The sequence below is a fragment of the Leuciscus leuciscus genome, assembly GCF_965113295.1.
Source record: "Leuciscus leuciscus genome assembly, chromosome: 1".
Lineage (NCBI taxonomy): Eukaryota > Metazoa > Chordata > Actinopteri > Cypriniformes > Leuciscidae > Leuciscus > Leuciscus leuciscus.
Window position 1 is genome coordinate 4,995,815 of NC_138725.1, and position 13,910 is coordinate 5,009,724.

At 41.4% G+C, this 13,910-nt stretch overlaps 2 protein-coding genes across 3 annotated transcripts in view; both read right to left on the bottom strand.

The window, feature by feature from the left end:
* Window positions 1-13,910, bottom strand: part of LOC309494460 (uncharacterized protein) — a 310,444-nt gene that overhangs the window by 279,312 nt on the left and 17,222 nt on the right. The window contains exon 2 of one of the 2 annotated variants that reach the window (XR_014204324.1): window positions 4,618-4,703. The exons of the other annotated variant lie outside the window; for it this stretch is intronic. The gene's annotated coding sequence lies outside the window, so the exon portion shown is untranslated. Of the gene's footprint in view, window positions 1-4,617; window positions 4,704-13,910 lie in introns of those variants that run through there. 2 annotated transcript variants of the gene reach the window in all.
* LOC309506643 (uncharacterized protein) lies at window positions 1,812-13,687 on the bottom strand (the record flags this gene model as incomplete). Its single annotated transcript, XM_082180542.1, has 3 exons — window positions 13,144-13,687; window positions 4,095-4,733; window positions 1,812-1,825 (listed from the first exon to the last, which is right to left on the bottom strand). Exons 1-3 carry the CDS (start codon window positions 13,175-13,177, stop codon window positions 1,812-1,814), a joined length of 687 nt encoding a protein of 228 aa, XP_082036668.1. The 5' UTR covers window positions 13,178-13,687.

The window sequence follows — 13,910 nt, forward strand, 5'->3', positions numbered from 1 at the left end:
CATGAACCGTGACAACAACAGTATGGCATATTGAAATGAAAAATGCGTAGGAAGTTGGAACCCTGTTTTACCTTGCTGTTACTGACTGTATTTTTTTATTGAACGATCTTTTAATATTAGTCCAATATTACAATAAAATAATAAATTCAAGTATAATTAGGCTATGGCTTTCCTTTTTTATACTATTACAAAACATTTCCAGTGAAGTAAATTTATAAAACAGCAACATATCACAAAAAATACAGAGCAAAAATGTATCATTAATCTAGTTAATTTCATCATTCTCAGAGGTTTTTTAGGTGCTTTAATTTTTTTCTTTTAGACAGGAGTCGTTGAACTTGAATGTGCTTCCCATTAAACCAGGGCTGCGTTCAGCCCCGACAAAACGTTGCACAATGTTTTTTAAACAGAAACGGTGCTGCGTTGAACACACTGTTCTGATGATGCAAGAGTTGCAACTATGGCAGCTGAGAAGGCTATTCTTTGTGTTCTTTGTGAAGAATTTTCAGAGCCTGATGAAGTTGGTATAAATATGTGTTTAATACTACAAAATATGCCCGATGTTACAGTAACTGCACTTGCCGCCCAGAACAAAAGAGAACATCCCAATCGAGTGAAGGGATTGCTGAAACTGAAATGGAAGCACGCATCTTACCTAATTCAGACTAAAACACATCTATTTAGCCTCACAGATACTTTATTTGTAGTTCATACTGTTTTTATACCCTGTATTTTCTTTCTCATTTTTAGGAAAAGCACTTAATTACCATTGTTTATACCAATACACTTGCAATGAAGCTAAAAATATAAACAACTACATCATTTTGTTGATATCCTATATTTTTTACAATAAAACTTTCGACAAACATGTCTTCTAATATCCTCAGTTGTTGCGTATACCGAGCTGCATCGAACACATTTGTAAATTTAATACTTTCCTTGAACCCATTGTGAGAGTTCACTTTAATACCACGTGCTTTATATACATGTTGCTTATTGGACTGCAGTTCTGACACAGCCACCAAACAAGAGAAAATGTATCTCAAACCCCATTGCACACCAGTGCACGCCATTTCCAGGAAACATGACGTTCAACCCGGAAACCGTCGCAAAACGTTGCGTACCGTTTTGAACTTGAACATGCTCCAGGTCCAAGGCCATGGATCACCTGGTTAAATGTATGCCAGTTCCTCCTTAAATACCCGAAGTGTAGGTCTTCCTGCAAATGAAATGCATAAAGATTTGTTTCAATGCACACTGATAGTCATAAAAAAAGTAAAATGTATTTCAACTGCAGGCTTCAGTTTTGGATATTGAAAAATTAACATCCTCATTTTCAAATATTTCCAGGACTACTTTCTTTTGTGGAGTAAACTTTGTGCCAGGAACATTAATGAAACCTTATTGTATAGCATTTCTCAATGAATCTGCCAGCTCTGTGGAGTAATGTTGTTGCGTAATCGAGTTCGGCTCACGAGTAAACCGCTGTCTAGTATATTGCTCTGAGCTGATAAACTGTTTTCGCTGCGCAGCTCAGACGAGTAGCGTGGGTTCATTCTGCTTTCGTTTGCTGTGTGATGTTGCTCGTATGTGGCAAAAATGGCAGCTCTCTCTCATAAAAAGGTTGCAAAATGTGACCATTTATTCGCAGCCTGGTATAGTGCTGTATATTTCTGCTTTACATGAGCGCCACCTACTGTCAGAGAATGAATTTGTTTGTTTTTTGCATTGGTCTGAACTGACAAATTAGACATTCCTGTTGGTTGAACACGAGTTAATAGATATCAATCAATCAACAAAGTGTCCTGTGCTCACCACACACCGGCTATGGGGGAGGGGAGAGATTTGGCTATAGGGCATAGAAAAAGAAAAAAAGTTTGGTTCCGGTTGGTTGTCAGTTGAGGTCATGGGTTGGTAAGGTATTTATCATGTTCAATGTTGTTATCGATAGAGATACGCGGAAGGGGTAATATTTTATCCGCAACCGCATCACAAAACTCATCATCCGCACCAACGTTTTTTGACCAAATTTCAAAGCCGCACCCGCCCGCCATCCGCTGATTGTTTTGCGGTCTATGGATGATGCAATGCTCTGCTGATGCGAGCTGCAAGAAAGCTGCGCTCTAGTTCACAATGCAAGTGAACGCGGCGCGCCCACGCTTCCATGTCACGGTTATTATATTTTCTGCTATATTTGCTTTTTATTTATTAAATACATGCAAGTGGTTGAAACATTTATTAAAATTAAGATACAATTTGTACAAAACGAAATTTGCCTTAAAGAAAGGCTTCCTACAAAGCAAAACTTAATGAAGTGGATAAAGTGGTAAAAATCCTGTCTGACGATTTACAAAACAAAAATTTATGAAGTGGTAAAAACCATGTCTCCTGATATATTGCATATCTTATGATCCTATCTTTTATTACAATTGTTTTTGAGCTAAAACGTAATAGCCTATTATTTATTTTTATTATATTATTTTTTTAATTGTACTTTACAGTAGCGATGGATACTCTATTTTTTCATAACATAGCCTTCCTGTACTACATGTACTCTACCACCTTGTGTGTCCCAGCATGTTACACACACACACACACACACACACACACACACACACACACACAGTTCAGCTCATCTTTTTTGGTCTGTACAACTTTCAGCGGGGGCAAATGAGTAACGGCCGTTTGACACATACTATTTGTGCAGTGCGTATGCGGTGCAGGAGCAGCACGTGCTATAGTGCTTTCACATATGCTGCGTTTGCAGTGCGTAACTGATCCACGGCTGTACCACAAACACGTACTCATTATTTGTATTTCAAATCCACAAGTTATCGGCAAATTTTATTTCTCTTTGTACACATATAGGCCTACACTCTTTAGACGTATTCACGTTTAAACACAATCTAAACAAACTTTTATTCAAAAAGTTTGCATTACTTCTATATTACTATATATTAAGTTGCTCAAGCAAGTGGTAAAATATTGAACCATGCACTTATATTAATATTGCATACATAAATAAATATTGCATGTCACAAAGAACTTGTTTTTCCACCTCCACGAATGAGACGAATGTTGTTCATTATGTCGCCTTGTTGAAGTAAATTGTAGTTTTCCTTGATTTACCCCCGTCTTGAAGTAAAAAGTTGACTATGAAAAATAGTAGTATTTAGTTAAATGCATTTATGGTGAGATTACTACATTTTATTTTATTAAATGCATTCGCTGTCACTTTAATTCAGCGTGTGCACACAGCAGAAATAGACCCTGGTGCGGAAACGATCTCTGCACTGCTGTATACGCACCGCAACTGGAACGGATTGCCGGACCGCATCCGCGTGCAGTGTGAAAGCTCTAACCTGTTAACATGGGTACGGAAAAAAATACGCACCGCATACGCACTGCAAACGGAGTATGTGTGAAACAGGCGTCACACTCCACGCAGATGCGAAAGTGTCGCCTTTGTAAGTGACGACAACAATGTGTGAACGACCTTATAGCTGACTCGTTTGTTAGCGTTGCTGGAGGACAAGAGTGCTATACAAAAACGGTGCTGTACAAAAACGTAAATTAAAGTTTGCCTCAAAGTTTTTTATTTGTGTATTTATTTTATTTGTATTATTTCTTCCCCAAGCTCATAAAATTCATTTGGGTCGCACATAAATTGACTGGGTCGGTCAGCGGTGATGTGTGTCTAACTTACACAGAAGAGACTTTGTTTCTCAGCACGTGACAATAAATTACTTACCGTGATCTCAGACTGTGTTTAAGTGGTTTCTACATTGCATGGATCTTCATGTGTAGCTTCAGGTCACTTTTAAAAGCAAAACTCTTGCCACACTGATCACACGTGTGCGGCTTCTCTCCAGTGTGGAACATCTCATGTCTTTTCAGATGTTCTGATCGACTGAATCTCTTGTCACAGTGTGAACACTTGTAAGGTTTTTCTCCAGTGTGGATCCTCTCATGTGTTTTCATATTTGCTGACTGATTGAATCTCTTGTCACAGTGTGAACACTTGTAAGGTTTTTCTCCAGTGTGAATTCTCTGGTGCTGTTTTAAATTGTCCGCTGTAGTGAAAGTCTTCTCACACTCAAAGCACATGTACTCTCTCACACCAGTGTGCATTATTTTCTCATGTTTATGTAAAGATTGCAACAGTGAAAAACTCTTTCCACACACAGAACATGAATGCGGCTTCTCCTTTGTATGAACTCTCAGGTGTCTCTTCAGGTCTGCACTTAGAAATGTTTTGCTGCATTGATCACATGTGAACGGCTTCTCTCCGGTGTGGATCATCATGTGAACATTTAGGGATGATGCTTGACTGAAACTCTTCCCGCACTGTTCACATGAGAATGGCTTCTCTCCAGTGTGGATTCTCATGTGAATCTCACGACTTTGTTTGGTTGTGAAGCTCTTCCCACACTGAGTGCAGGTGAAAGATTTCTTGGCTCTTCTTTTCTTTAAAAATTTATTTTTAGACTTTGAGCGACTCAAAGGTTTTTCTCCAGGTTGGACATGATGTTCCTCCTTCACTTCACTCAGTTCTTCACTCTCCTCCTCCACTTCACTCAGTTCTTCACTCTCCACCTTCACTTCACTCAGTTCTTCACTCTCCTCCTCCACTTCACTCAGTTCTTCACTCTCCACCTTCACTTCACTCAGTTCTTCACTCTCCTCCTTCACTTCCATCAGTTCTTCACTTTCCTCCTTCACTTCCATCTGGTCTGACAGGAAAGAAACAAATGTTACATTTCATTTTCAGTACATCAAATTAATTTAAAGAGAGGAATATAAAGTGAAAGGACATGAAAGTAAGCCCTGATGTAATAGTAGAAAGTAGACAACTGTTATAAAATATTTTGATAATTTGATGCCTTTTTATAAACTGATTATATGTCCTTGAAACTTTCCATGAACGAGGTAAATTTATCTTCCAACTATTATCTTTAAAACATTATAGGCACAAATCCCATGTTTCTTTAGCAAGAACTATTAATTTGATCAAAGACACAATTATCTAACATTACCATTAAAATATACAATACTGCCATGTTTTGAGATTGATATTTATTTGACTAAAAACGTTTAAATTATTAATGGAAGTTCACACTACACTTTTTACACGTTCGATTACCAGACGGGTGACCAGCAAACTTTGCTCAAACGGGTGAAAAATATCTAACTGTGTCAGACACGGGGGAAACACAGGTCTAAACATGGGTTTAAAACAATCACATGGAAACGTAAAAATATATGCATATTTTTAGAAACACATCTTCTAAAATATGCCTGTATTTCAAGTTGATGTAATAATTTAAAATCCACATCAGTTTAGTTGTGCTCACACGCCACTCCCTCCCTAGGCTACTTTCACTTTTAAAAATTCCTCATAACCGCGCGCACAATCCACCTCCATTGTCAACGCGGCCACTCGAGTCTGTGGCCGTGAGGTCTCCGGTGCCTGTCGAGGCGGCAATCCCAGAACCCGGTGGTGGACACCGGAAGTAAGGGATGCCGTCAAGCTGAAGAAGGAGTCCTATCGGGCCTGGCTGGCTTGTGGGACTCCTGAGGTAGCTGACGGGTACCAACAGGCCAAGCGGACAGCAGCCCGGGTGGTTGTGGAGGCAAAAACTCGGGCCTGGGAAGGACTATCGGTCTGCCTCGAAGAGATTCTGGCAAACCATCCGGCGCCTCAGGAGGGGGAAGCAGTGCCCTACCAACGCAGTTTACAGTGGAGGTGGGCAGCTGTTGACCTCGACTGGGGATATCACCGGACGGTGGAAGGAATACTTTGAGGATCTCCTCAATCCCGCCGTCACGTCTTCCATTGAGCAAGCAGAGTCTGAGGGCTCGGAGGCGGACTTGTCCATCACCCAAGCTGAAGTCACCGAGGTAGTCAAGAAACTTCTCGGTGGCAAGGCACCAGGGTTGGATGAGATCCGCCCTGAGTACCTCAAGTCTCTGGATGTTGTGGGGTTGTCTTGGCTGACACGCCTCTGCAGCAGTCGTGGAACACTGGACCAGCTTTATACCCTCTACAGGCTGCTGGAGGGTTCATGGGAGTTTGCCCAACCAATCCACATGTGCTTTGTGGATTTGGAGAAGGCATTTGACCGTGTCCCTTGTGGCATCTTGTGGAGGGTGCTCTAGGAGTATGGGGTTCAGGGCCCTTTGCTAAGGGCTATCCGGTCCCTGTATGACCGGAGCAGGAGCTTGGTTCGCATTGCCGGCAGTAAGTCAGACTTGTTCCCGGTGCATGTTGGACTCCGGCAGGGCTGCCCTTTGTCGCCGGTTCTGTTCATAATTTTTATGGACAGAATTTCTAGGCGCAGCCAGGGGCCGGAGGGGGTCAGGTTTGGAGACCACATGATTTCATCTCTGCTCTTTGCGGATGATGTTGTCATGATGGCCCCATCAGACCAGGACCTTCAGCATGCACTGGGACGGTTTGCAGCCGAGTGTGAAGCGGCTGGGATGAGAATCAGCACCTCCAAATCCGAGGCTATGGTTCTCAGTCGGAAAAGGGTGGTTTGCCCGCTTCAGGTTGGTGGAGAGTTCCTGCCTCAAGTGGAGGAGTTCAAGTATCTTGGGGTCTTGTTCACGAGTGAGGGAAGAATGGAACGGGAGATTGACAGACGGTGCAGCTTCTGCAGTAATGCAGTCGCTGTACCGGTCTGTCGTGGTGAAAAAGGAGCAGAGCCGCAAGGCGAAGCTCTCGATTTACCGGTCAATCTACGTTCCTACTCTCACCTATGGTCATGACCGAAAGGACAAGATCCCGGATACAGGCGGCCGAAATGAGCTTTCTCGGCAGGGTGGCTGGGCAATCCATTAGAGATAGGGTGAGAAGCTCAGTCACTCGGGAGGAGCTCAGAGTAGAGCCGCTGCTCCTCCACATAGAGAGGGGCCAGCTGAGGTGGCTCGGGCATCTTTTCCGGATGCCTCTTGGATGCCTTCCCGGGAAGGTGTTCCGGGCATGTCCCACCGGGAGGAGGCCCCGGGGAAGTAAACGTAAATGTTCCAACAGCATCATGCATATTTAGTAGTTCACACCTGATGAGACAATGTCCCTGCATACTGATGATGGCTACTTCCAGCAGGATAATGCACCATGTCACAGAGCTCGAATCATTTCAAATTGGTTTCTTGAACATGACAATGAGTTCACTGTACTAAAATGGCCCCCACAGTCACCAGATCTCAACCCAATAGAGCATCTTTGGGATGTGGTGGAACGGGAGCTTCGTGCCCTGGATGTGCATCCCACAAATCTCCATCAACTGCAAGATGCTATCCTATCAATATGGGCCAACATTTCTAAAGAAAGCTTTCAGCACCTTGTTGAATCAATGCCACGTAGAATTAAGGCAGTTCTGAAGGCGAAAGGGGGTCAAACACAGTATTAGTATGGTGTTCCTAATAATCCTTTAGGTGAGTGTATATATACACATATATACACACACACACATATATATATATATATGCATACACATACATACTTCATAATCTATTCAAAACTAGTCAACGTCTTTCAAAACTAAAGTATACATTTTATCATACGTATTTCAAAGTAAAGGATTCATTAGTTAGTTGATGACTTTATTTTTGACAAAACACATACAGTATATATTCCTCATCTCAGTATAGCAATAGAGTTTGCTAAAAGCTGTTCATTCAATACAGCAGTATTTGAAAATCGATAATATTTTGTAAAATTACATTTATATTTGCATTTATGTCAAAACCTAAACACTTTTAAACATCAAAAGGACATTTATTAATATGTATTCGTGTCCAAACGACATATCAAAAGATTTTCCTATTCAATTTTGCATGGAAACGCTTCCAAGACGCTTGCGTGTCGCGTGAAAAATAGGCGTCGGTTCTATTTCTAGCATGCACGCGTTTTCCACGCGGCTCGTGCCGCGCCTGAGACGCGCGTCTCACACAGGCAGTGTGCAAACTCTAAACTGTTAACATGGGAGCCGAAATAAAAATGGACACGCCACGCAGCTGAGACGCTTACGCCACGCATCCAGTGTGTCACCGGCCTTATCCAGCGGATGTGGGCATTTCACAGGTTTGTATGTATCGGTCTCCATAGCGCGGAGACCGATATAGCGCGGTCTCCGTAGGCGGAGTCACATTAAAACTTAATTAGCTGAGATGAGAACGACTGACATCTCTCTTTTTACATACATATTATATAAACTGAATATTTGTTTTTTATAAAAATTACTTCATTTAAAAGAAGAGAATTCAAGCTTCATGCCTGTGTGTCTGTATGCCTGTTTGACTGAGTATTCGCTGAGTTACAGTTCATTTTCGGACGCGTTTCAGAATTGACTTCACTGACGGAGAGTAGGCAGAACTCGCATCATGTTTATTTTTCTTTATTTGGCGAAAAGCACAACACTTTGTTTTTATTATGAGCATACACAAAAAAAATACACACTAAACAGGATCGATTGATGTATAACACAAGCATATAAGATAAAAATTAATATTTTATTTATTTTTGTTTTTGCACTCATAAGGAAAAAAAACGAGCCTATCGCGCCGGAGCGATAGCCGACCCCAGGGGGTTAACCAAGCTTCCCACCGCATTCGAAACCGCTGAACTCCTTTGCAACCAGGTATTCCGATTCTATGGGATACCATAGAATACAAGATATAGTGTCTGACCGGGGACCACAATTCACTTCCAGGGTCTGGGCTGCATTCTTCAAGCATCTCAAAGTAAATATTAGTCTCACCTCTGGTTATCATCCCCAGTCCAACGGCCAGACTGAATGCTTGAATCAGGACGTCATCCGCTTCCTCCGCTCCTACTGTCAACAACAACAAGCAGAATGGAGCAGATATCTGTTTTGGGCCGAATACGCACAAAATTCACTGGTCAAACCCGCCACTGGCATCACTCCATTTAAATGCATCTTAGACTTTCAACCTCCTCTTTTCCCCTGGTCCGATGAACCCACAGAACTTACTTCCATCACTGAATGGTTACACAAGAGCGAAGAAGTTTGGGATCAAGCTCACACCCACTTACTTTATGCCGTCCGACAACAAGAACAACAACAGGCCAATCGACATCGTCGTCCTGCTCCTGAGTATCACGTCGGCCAGTGGGTCTGGCTTTCCACCAGAGACCTCAGACTCCGACTTCCATGCCGCAAACTCAGTCCCAGGTATGTTGGCCTGTTCCAAATTATTAAACGAGTTTCTCCTGTATCATTTCGATTAGACCTACCCACTAATTACCGCATTTCTCCGACTTTTCATGTTGCCCATCTAAAACATGCCAGTGGTCCGAGAGGAGAGCCAGAGGAGGAAGCCGCCTCGCAGACTCCCCCACCTATCCTGGTTGATGGCAAGGAGGCGTACCATGTGCACAAGTTGCTTGACTCCAGACGCCGGGGCAACATTCTCCAATATCTGGTTGACTGGGAGGGGCTTGGTCTGGAGGAGCAGTCCTGGGTCAACTCTGGAGATATCCTTGACCCCACACTCACTGAGGAGTTTCACCGGATTCACCCGGAAAAACCGGCCCCTCGACCTCGTGGAAGACCCCGGTGTCGTTTGCCTCCTCGTGTCAGGAGCCGCTCGCAGGGGGAGGGCTCTGTTACAGAGGCGGTTCCCATATCGCCTCCTCTGCACCACCGGAGGGATCCGTCTCCAGAATATTAACCACTCTCTCCTGAACTCAAATTCCTATCATGCCTCTTACCCCATACTGATTGCGCAACACACCAGCACCTCATTTGCACACACTCATATAAGCCACTTCCACACACATCTCACTGCGAAGTCTTGATTTGCCCTGGCTGTTATTTCCGAGCGTTATTTCCTGTGTTTGTTTTGTTTCCCTGCCTGCCCTGACCCGGATGGTTTATTGGACTGTGATTATTGCTGCCTGTCCTGACCTCTGCCTCTTACTTGGATATTCTCTGTGTTTCCTCCATTGCCCTGTCTGCTGTGATTTACCCTGCCTGTACGACTATTCTAATAAAAGCTACAAATGAATCCCACTGAGTCTGGTGCTTCGTTACACTGAGGAGTTGAAGAAAAGAATAGCTAGTGGAGATGTTAAAGTTGTCGACAATACGTCATCAAAAATCAAGTCCAGTGTGTGGGAGAAATCTGGAGTAATCTGAAGAAAATATTGTGAAAGGCTTTGGTGCATGCATTTTCATGTTGGATAGCCACAAATGTTAATGAAATATATGCTTCCAAAGGTCATAGATCCTCTTCTTAATATCATTAATTCCTCTTTGTCATTAGGATACGTACCAAAAGCTTTTAAGCTGGCTATGATTAAAACACGTAAAAAAAATGCAACTTGATCCTACAGAATTAGTCAATTACAAGCCAATCTCAAATCTACCTTTTCTGTCAAAAATACTAGAAAAGGCAGTATCTTAACAATTGTGTTCCTTTTTAGAAGGAAATGATATCTGTGAGGATTTTCAATCAGGATTTAGACCGTACCATAGTCCTGAGACTGCTCTCATTAGTCACAAATGATTTGCTCTTATCATCCGTTCATGATTGTATCTCTCTATTATTGTTACTTGATCTTAGTGCTGCATTTGATACTATTGACCACAACATCCTTTTAAATAGACTTGAAAACTATGTCGGCATTAGTGGAATTTAAATCATGGTTTAAATCATACTTATCTGACCGTTATCAGTTTGTAGCAGTAAATGAAGAGATGTCTTATCGATCACAAGTTCAGTATGGCGTACCACAAGGCTCAGTACTAGGACTGTTGCTGTTCACTCTGTACATGCTACCCTTAGGAGATATCATTAGGAAGCATGGCATTGGTTTTCACTGTTATGCTGATGATATTCAGCTCTATATTTCTTCACGCCCTGACGAAACTTACCAATTCACAAACATTAATGCATAGCAGATATAAAAAACTGGATAACTAGTAATTTTCTACTACTTAATTCTGAAAAAAAAACAAAAAAAACATTCTAATTATTGGACAAAAAAAGTCCTCACGTAATAACCTAGAATATCGTCTAACACTTGATGGCTGCTCTGTCAGGTCCTCGTCGTCGGTTTGTTCTTTGATACCAATCTTTCATTTCAAAGTCACATGTAGATAAGTATCAATGCATTTAGTCACTTGGAAATTCTCTGTACTAACAATATATGTTTGTATCTCGAATGACAAATGTACCCAAAATGACCCAATGTACTATTGAAATTGATTTCTGGACATCGTAATGTTATTTTTCCCGAAAATTTTTATTGTACACAAACATGTATTGTATCTGCCCACCGTCTAGCTAGCCGTCGACACATCGCTGGGCCTTAGGGGTGTTCTGTCATACGCATCACAATTTGATTGGCTGATAAAACACTTCAGTCAAAGATATGATCAAATGGAAAATGGCAGCTTTAACGGAAGGCTAGCTATACTACTAGTGCTGGTCCACGGAGCTGCGTTTAGATGACATGGAAAATCTAGCTCAGACTCACAAAAAATAACCATATTCTTTCTGGAAATATAATCGTAACGTACTGACAGACAGTAATTGAATTTAGACATGTTCAGACACACATTAATTTAATTATAGAAAAATTACATATTTTTGATTTTGACAGGGCCAGCAGAGAAGGCCCTGCTGGCTCTGACGCCACACCACTGAAATTACGTCATATGCTCTCAATAAAAATGCAGAGCAATTAGTTCATGTGTTCATGACCTTAAGGCTAGATTATTGTAATGCTCTACTGGGTGGTTGCCCTGCACGCTTAATAAACTACAGCTAGTCTAAAACGCAGCAGCTCGAGTTCTTACCAGAACCAGGAAGTATGACCATATTAGCCCTGTTCTGTCAACACTGCACTGGCTCCCTATTAAACATCATATACTGTAAATGTTTAAATATTGCTGATTACTTACAAAGCACTAAATGGTTTAGCTCCGCAGGACTTGAGCGAGCTCTTAACGCACTATTGTCCTTCACGTCTATTGCAAAATCAAAATTTCAGTTGATAATACCTAGAATATTAAAATCGACTGCTGGTGGTAGATCCTTATCCTATTTAGCACCTAAGCTTTGGAACAGTCTTCCTACCATCATCCGGAAAGCTGACACACTCTTGTCAGTTCAAATCTAGACTAAAAACACATCTCTTTGGCCTAACATACACATAACACATTATAGACTTTAAAATTCAATGTTAGGCTGCATAGTTTAGATGAGTCGAGACTGGGAACACTTCCCATAAATCCTGATGTACTCGTTACATCATAAGAAGAATGACATCTACGCTAATATTAGTCTCTCTGTTTATCCCAAAGGTTTACCGCAATTCGCCGGATCCAGCCCGTATCCAGATCTGATGAAGGACCAGTGCCTGGACACGACATCGCAGTCCTGAAGTGTCAACTAGTCTCTCCCCTGTGAAGGCCTCGTTCCCTTTACCTCTATACAGATAAAACATTGTTGATATTATTCCGGTTCGCGTGGCTACGCAGACGAGACGACAATTTCTGCATTATACATTTTTAAGGCATACAACTTAGTTTGTTGAGAGTTGATTTGTGAAGAAGGACTACACGCCTGCGCACATATATATATTCAAACGCGCATACCTATCAACCGAACACGTGATACACATATATGCGCGCCGTCTGTGTTTTCCCAGATTTGCGTTTCAGAGGTTTGCGCAGAGAAAACGGGTAATTGTTTGCACCTTCGAACCTATTTCAGGGAGTGTTCTCGAGACACTAGGCACTTTTTTGTGCGGATGCGCAGCCGGAGCGCATTAAGGGTTTTCTGTTAGAACGGTGTTGTGTTAGCGTCCCCTAAGTTAATAACTAATGATCTTCGCGACTTCACTGTTCTGCTAATTTCTATTATCATTGTAAAGCTGCTTTGAAACAATCCATACTGTTAAAAGCGCTATATAAATAAAGGTGACTTGACAATCAATATAAAAATTACTCAAACCATTTGTGACCATACTGACCATTTGTTGAAAAAACCCAGAACATTCTGTACCATTTCATTGTTTAACTGTTTATCTAAATGTGATGAAGTGTTTGAATGATTCTAACATGAATGTTCTTCAGCCGCATGAATGAATGAAGAATAAACACCAACCTCTTTGTTCTTCAGGATCTTCAGTGTGTTTCATTCTGCAGGGTTCTGGATCACTCAGGTTCTCACTGTCCTCTTTAATAAATTCAGTCGTTGCAGATTTCAGCTCTTCCTGATGCTCGTCTTCACTTGTAGCTGATGGGAATTTACAGCATTTATTGGGGAATTACAGTGGGAGGAGCTTCACTGATGATGTGTAGTGGGAGTAGCTTCGCTGATGTATTCCAGTGTGAGAGGAGCTTATCTGCCAAAATCAAAAATATCAATTACTGAGTTTGTTTTTATAATTAATGACACTTCTAAGCGTCTGTCTATTTATTTATCATACAATAACTGATGCCAATTTATTCATTATTTTTAATGATTTTTATTACTAATCCTAATATTATTCTGCTTCTTCATTAAAATACAGGTATCTAGAACTATAAAACAAAATATAAATAATTTAAATTCTTCCAAATATAATGGTAAGAAAAACAGTTAAAATCATAAAGACAGAAATAAATTAGTAACCAACATATACCCTCAGTCTGCTGACACCAATGAAATGAGCTTTAAGTGTATATTTACAGGAGATCTGAAGACATTAGTATAATAAATGAGGTCAAAACAGGAACTATTGTCAAGAAAATAAAGAGTGTTTTCAGCAGATCGTCTCGGGTTACATATGGTAACCCTCGTTCCCTAAATAGGGAACGGAGACGTCTCGTCGGAGGAGTTTCCAACGAATTGGGATCACGCTAGGGAGACCAATTGCCAGTGAACATTGG